The 6,520-nt window shown below is 57.0% G+C and overlaps 1 protein-coding gene across 2 annotated transcripts; it reads left to right on the plus strand.

Moving 5' to 3' along the window:
• The first annotated feature begins 797 nt into the window (after positions 1-797).
• BLACAT1 (BLACAT1 overlapping LEMD1 locus) lies at positions 798-6,125 on the plus strand. Of its 2 annotated transcripts, none has more exons than XM_071219771.1 (2): positions 798-844; positions 4,505-6,125. In XM_071219771.1, the coding sequence occupies exon 2, from the start codon at positions 4,540-4,542 to the stop codon at positions 4,639-4,641; it is 102 nt and encodes a 33-aa protein (XP_071075872.1). In that variant the 5' UTR covers positions 798-844; positions 4,505-4,539; the 3' UTR covers positions 4,642-6,125. The 2 variants fall into 2 exon arrangements, with proteins under 2 accessions (XP_071075872.1, XP_045039371.1); XM_045183436.2 differs by lacking the exon at positions 798-844 and adding an exon at positions 4,149-4,186.
• Positions 6,126-6,520: the final 395 nt, after the last annotated feature.

Below are 6,520 nucleotides of genomic sequence, written 5' to 3' on the forward strand. Positions count from 1 at the left end.
AAAAAAAAAAGTCTTCCATCTTTAGAAGGGGACAGTACTAACAGCTGACCTCTAGGTGCCCTTCGGGCACTGACAGTTTGGATCACAGGGTTCCAAGCTGCCGTTGCAGGTCACAGTGATGTCCCAGCCATGCTTGTGATGACTCTTGGGTGGGCCAGCCTCTGCCAAGCAGGCCTCGGGGACCCCAGGGACTAGGGCATAAGGCCATTCCAAGACTGTTGGTGTTCTCACCCCTCCAGCTCCCATGGCCCCTAAGTCCCTCAGAACCGCGCTGGTCGGTGTGTGGCTGCCCTTGTACTCTTGACAGGTGAGGGTGCTTCCCCTCTCTGCAGAGGTAGGCAAGCAAGGAACAAGGGGGCCTTGACTGGGCATGCCATGAACGGCAGAGAGGACCTTGGCTGCAGATTCCAGGGTGCTGAGTTAGCCAGAGGCAGTAGCTCAGTCTCAAGCAGGCCAAGAAAGAGTTAATCTCCAAGAAGAACTCCGACTTCTTCCAGACTGGAGGACTGTGCCCAGCTTTGCTGCTGCCAACTCTGGGAAGAAGTCCTGGGATCTGTAGTTTGTGCTGCCACCCACCCTTGGCCTGCCTGTTTATCCACACAGTTGTGGAGACTACAGTTCCCAGAAACCTCACAGAGGCCAGGCTTTGGGGGAAGAGGTGGGGTGTGAGGCTGGGTGGCGGAGGGAGAGGGAGGAGGTGGGGAGAAAAAACCCAATTCACCCCCTTCCTTCCTAATTCTTCCTTCTGGTGTGTCTGCTCCAGCGCCCGAGTTAATCCCCCAAATCCGGTCTCCCAGGCCGCAGCTGCTTTCCTTCGCAGTGATGAATGGCTCAGGGAGGGAAGGTGAATTCATATTTTAATTACTGAGGCTGGTGCTGAGGGGGCTGGGGAGGGGCTGAGGGCTCAGTATTGTTGTAGAGGCTGAGGGTGCCCCTTCTCATGGGTCACTTCTGTTTGGCTTTTTACCTGGGATAGGGGGTTGGGGTGGATTGAAGATTGAGGGGGGGTGGCTTTCTGGAAACTACTGCTTTAGGAGGTGAGAGGTTGGGGGCGGGTGGGAGGGACAATATCTCTTTCCTGTTTGTCAGAATTCCTAGCATGTCCCAACACTTGTAATTATCTTCCGACCCTTCCAGCCCCTAGTGCCGCCCACTTTGATAGAAGACGTTGCCAAAATTGGAGACACTGGCCAGGAGTTTGCGGTCTGCAAGCCCAGAGCCCTGGCTGTCTCATCCTAGCATCTAGCCTGCTCTGGGTCTCTCCTTCCTCTTGCTTCTTCCACGTGTTCAAGCAATCCCTGACCCACTGCCCATTTTCACTGGAGGTTCTAGGGTTGGAAGACCCCGGGAGGGAGTCTGGCAGAGAGGGGAGACGTGGGGATGAGGACCAAGGGGTCAGCAGGGAGGTGGGGAACCTCCTGGAGGTTTGAGATGACGCTCTGTGGGTTGGCAGTCTTATGCTTGACTCCCTTCAAGCTGGTTGAGCAGAGAGCCCTCCGTGCCCCACACCCAGGCCATCTTGGACCTGAGCTGGGGAAAGGCCAGAGAGGAGGCTGGGGACAAAGTCAGGAAACAGCAGCTTGTGGTCAGAGGTTGCCAATGTGGGGTAGCAGGGGTTTGTCCAGCACCCACCTCCCTTTCCTTCCTCCTCTGTGTTTCCATCTCTTACCCTCTGAAAATTGAGGTGCAGGGGAAACTGCAGGGCAGGAGGAAAAGTTTCAGTCGTGAGCACAGATGAGCTGGGAGTGCACCCAGGTCCATTTTAACATTCACACCCCTTTCCCTTCAAGTGGACACGGCAAGAGGAGGTTCATCAAGACCCGATTTCCCCAGGGAGCCCTCCAACTAATGCTGGAGCATTCTGCCAAGTGAAGGGACAAAGGTTGGGGGAGCAAAGCAGAGACCACAGCCCTGGCAAAGGGGCTCCCCTCATACCTGCTGGTGGGGGCCGAGGGATCCTGAGAACTAAAATGGGAAAGGGTTCTCTGCTCCATGTATGTGCCCCCCGCCCTGCCGCTTCTTCTAGTGCTGGCCAGGGACCTGTGAGCCACAGACAGCCCAGACTGCCTCCAGGGCCTGGAGTCATGCCCCTTGCAGGGAAGACCCTGGCAGGCCCTGTGAGAAGTGAGAGTCCACCCAGAGCATTTTGGATTAAAGACCTGAGTGGGATAACCAAGATCCCCGTGAGGTGGTTGGCTCTGGATGACTCTGGGAGCCAGACTGCAGCCCCTGGCGACTTACTGAGCCTCCTTTCCTCTGCTGTGTAGGTTCTGGCTCCTCCTACCCTCCCCCAAATCTTCTCTACGGTGAGCCCAAATCTCCGAATGGCCTCGCTTTCCCAAAGGAGCCCCGTGCGAACGGTCCTGTCGGGGCACATTCTGCTGTTTTTAAGAGAGCCGGCTTTGGAGGGGAGGTGGAGTGGATCTCCGCACCCTGGGACCCGAGCGGCCCTGAGCTCTGGGGTTGGGTGGGAGTGGGCAGAGATGGTCTGAGCTCCTCACCCGGCCTGTTTTCGTTATGAGTTCCTGCCCCAGATCCCCTTGGTTGATTTTACCCCAGATATTTTTCCAGTAATCATGGGAACGCTTTGTGGATAGTACCCTTGACACACATCCCCCAGCAGAGGAAGTGTGCTAATTACAAGGAAACCCACCTGTTCTCCCTCCCTTCTTCCTGATCAGGCTAGGATTCCCAGTGGTCTGGGATCTAAGTATTAAACCTTGATTAGCTTCCTGGTACAATAAAATGAGGAAATAGAGCCACTTGCTCACAGTGACACAGCATGCTGGTGTCAGAGCCCAGAATAGAACCCAGGCCGCCTAGGCCCCAGTGTAGATACCTGTCTCTCTAGGTTTGTCACAGGAGACAGCTGCAGTAGATGGATCTAGAAATATAGTAGTTGTGTCTCGGTTCTGTCTATATATATATGTATATATCCTACAGATTGCTTCTGCTCTCTATATATACTCCAGGAGAGTGGGTGTGTGGTTGGTGCTGGAAAGCGAGTGATTAAACCAGTCTACCCACCCCTGCTGACTCAAGCCGAGCCTCCCGCCCACCCCGCTGGCCATTGGAAATGCACTGCACCTATAAATTACAGTCAGCAGCTGCATTGCCAGGGCGCTGAGAGGGGAGGGAGAAGAGTCCCGCCGGAGCCAGCCCCGCTGCAGGCACTGTGGGCACTGTGCCACTGGGCCCTCTGCTCTCCCTGAAAAGGCAGGAAGTTTGTCCACAGGAGCAAGGTGGGCCAGACCTGTGGATGGTCCAGCGAGCCGCCACTGAGGCCATGCCAGCTTCCTCAAACATGGTGGCAACACTTCGTGGGAGTACCTAGCGTGTGGGGCCAGGGACATGCCTCATGCTTCCTTATTCCACAGCCCCCTGCCTCTCAGTATTTGGGCTGCCCCCTGTGTTCTTCCTAGACAGAGAAATGAGTCAAACCAGGCCCAGGATGGATGCAGGCCCTAGGTGTGTGCCGGGGGCTCTCCTGTGCGCCCAGCTGCTTTGCAGGCGCTGATGTGAATGAGCTTCTGCTCCCTCCAGGGCAGGTGGAAGGGCAGAGAAGTGAGCTGGAGGAATCTGCAGGTGGCCGAGGCTGGGGAGACCTACCTGAGTGTTTGGAGAAAGGGATCCTCTCACAGACTGAGAGTGCATCTCCTGAAGCCCCCTCCCATCCCCAGCCAGTGGTGGGAGACAGTGTGCCCAGCTGGGGCAAATCAGCCTCATCCTCTACCTCGGACTTAATTTTGTACCAGGGAGAAAAATGTTGTACTTTCACCCTATGTCTGTGCCTCCCAACCCCTTTGCTCAGCACAGGCGCTCAATAAAGCAGCCTGCTGGCTGAAAGGACGCGCTGCTATCTGTTCCCTGCATGAGGACAGGATGTTGCCCTGAGCAGCCAAAGACAGTGCGTTGTATTCCCTATAGGATTCCCTAAGGGTGTCGGACACATGGGTGCTGTTAGGGGAGGGGGAGCCCTGACTCGGTTCCAGGTGTCACATTTCAGGCTGAGATGGATGAGGGACTTTCTTCAAGGTCCACAAAGTCCTGCATTCGGATCATCAGCTGTGTGACCTAAAGGAGTGAATGGAACGCCCCCTCCCAACCCGGGCACAGTGGCACAAGCCAGAGCTTACTTTGAGTCAGCCTGCCTCCCGTTCCCCAACCACAGCTGTGTGTCGATGAGGTGAGGCAGAGGGGGCAGGGGTAGGAGGGGATCGAAGGTGGGGTCCGCCGGGAGTTTCTGTTCCCCACCCTGGACTCACCCAGGCTCCAACCTGAGGCATGACATCAGCTCCACAAAGATCAGGAAAACATGTTTCAAAGCTGCTATTGGGGGAATGACCCCTCCCCCAGCAGGTGTGAGAGGATGTAGCAGCGCCTGGGAAGCCCAGGGAGTAGCTGTGACTCTGGCAAGACCTGGCGGGCTCTGGGAATGATAACCCAGCTTGCTTCTCTCTCCTGCCTTTCTCCTGCCCCTTGTCCTTCCCCCCTCTCCCTGCAGATCTCTGGTGAGCAGCCCCCATCCTGGCCCAGGGCATGCCCCAGTTCACTTTTGCCTGCTTTTGTGGCCTCCACGGCTTCTGCAAGATGAAGAGGAAGAAGGAGGAAGTTCACAGAGAGCGGGAAACAGCAGTGTGAGCAGGACCAGGGCCCCTTCTACAGCCCGCCACAGGCTGCGGGTCTCGGGTGCACTCCTGGCCAAGGCTTGGGCCAGGATTTGCCTGCTACTCTTCTCAGCTGGGCCTGACTGGATCTAAGCTGAGGGCATCAGCCTCCTGTGCCTGGGCCTCCTCCTGCCCAGACCTGGGTGCTTCCACCCCCTGGAGATCTCCCTGGAGAGAGGCCCCAGGAGTGACACTTCTTTCCTGGCCTGAGGGATCCAGAACTTTGCAAAGGGTGACTTCTCTCCTGAGAGACTACAGCATAGGAAACTGGCTGCTCTGCCCGGGAATGGCCCAGCAGCCCTGACCCTGGGGGAGGCCTCAGCTGGGCTGGGCCCACTGGAAGTGGAAACGAGCCCCCTCCACGCCCAGGGTGGAGCCTCTCCTTGGTCCTCAGGACCCGAGGCAGGAGTCCCCATGGTTGTGGGAGACGAGTCCTTTCCCAGCGTTCCCAGTGTTCCCCTGGGCCAGGCGGAGCCAGGCCTGAGGGGCAGGCTGGTTGTGAGTAGGATGGTGGAGTGTAGACAGTGAGAGGTGGGTGGCCAGCGGGGTCTCCCTGTACCCTGCTCTCCCCACACACCGCAGAGCAACCTCGCCTCCAGCCCTGGCCTCTCTGGTCCCTCACTCCATGCCTCCTTGGCTGCAGCACACACGGAAGGGCTGTTCCATAGGCCCTGGCCCTCCTCCTCAGGGACTACTTCCAGGGGCAGGCTGAGGGGCCCTTTCCCGGACTGAGCTGCGCCCTCCCTTAACTCTCCTGTCTCCTTGTCTCATCCCCCTTCTCTTCTCAGAAACCACAGAGGGAGAATGTTTGCATGTGGTGCCTTTAAGGGAAATTCTGGGGGAAGGGGGCCCTCGAGGACTTTCCTTGACTTTTCCCCTCATCTCCCCGCCCCCATCCACCTCCAGGGTCAGTCTCCACCTCTACTCCCAGCCTATTTCCAGGAGATAGGAAGCAAACAAAAATATTTCCTTCCTCCTTCCCTCCCCCAATTTTGATACAACTGAGCCTGTCATTGTGTCTGGAGCTTCAGGTGCTAGAGGGCCGAGCAGACAGCAGAGCCGGCCGCAGCCGCAGAGACACTCGCAGGCTCTGCATGTAGCTCCAGCAGGTCTGCTCTCTGCTTTATCACAGGAACAACAGCCCAGGACCAGTCAGGCCCCTCTACTCAGGGACAGAATAACCTTTCTGACAGATGACCTGGGTAGGGGAGATCAGGGCCCCCGGACAGAAGAGGGGGAATGTGGGCCTCTCTGGGCGGTCAGGGAGGCGGGAGACCTCTTCTGCTGGCTCACTTCCCCAGAGCCTGGGAGAAGCAAGGGCACATTCCGTCCTGGCAGCTCTTGTCTGTCCAGCTCATGCTCAGGGCATTTCCTGGGCTTCTGGCAGATTTGATAGGAGCCAGGTCATCTTTGTGATGCCAGAGCACAATTTCAGATTTCTCTCCTCCTATCTGTTGCCCTACCCCCTACCCCCAGCCTTCTAAAATCTATTATTTCCTTTAATATCCAAAGAATTGTAGACAGAAGTCCTTCTCGCAAGGAAAAAGCAATAAAGACCAATGGGGTCACAAAGGACAGACGAAAAACTCCCTGGTTCTTCAGCCTCTACAGCAGAGACCTTGGATGAGGCCGAGAGATGGGCAGCAGAGCCTCCGAGGGTGCCCTGACACAGACGCAGGAGGGCCCGGCTGGAGGGCATGAGTGTCCCTAGTGGTTGCCTGCCTGCGAGGCTGAAGCCCCAGAGAAGTCACTCCTGTGGTGGGGGATGAAACTGTATCCTTGAGACTCAGAGGTGTTGGGTGTTGTGTCCTGACCACACGGCTCACCCGGAGGAAAGGTCAGAAGAGCAGAGA

The sequence above is a fragment of the Desmodus rotundus genome, chromosome 12, assembly GCF_022682495.2.
Source record: "Desmodus rotundus isolate HL8 chromosome 12, HLdesRot8A.1, whole genome shotgun sequence".
Classification (NCBI taxonomy): Eukaryota; Metazoa; Chordata; class Mammalia; order Chiroptera; family Phyllostomidae; genus Desmodus; species Desmodus rotundus.

Bases quoted from the DNA above. Each gene is read 5' to 3' on its own strand.
- BLACAT1 (XM_071219771.1), top strand. From the start codon at position 4,540: ATGCCCCAGTTCACTTTTGCCTGCTTTTGTGGCCTCCACGGCTTCTGC.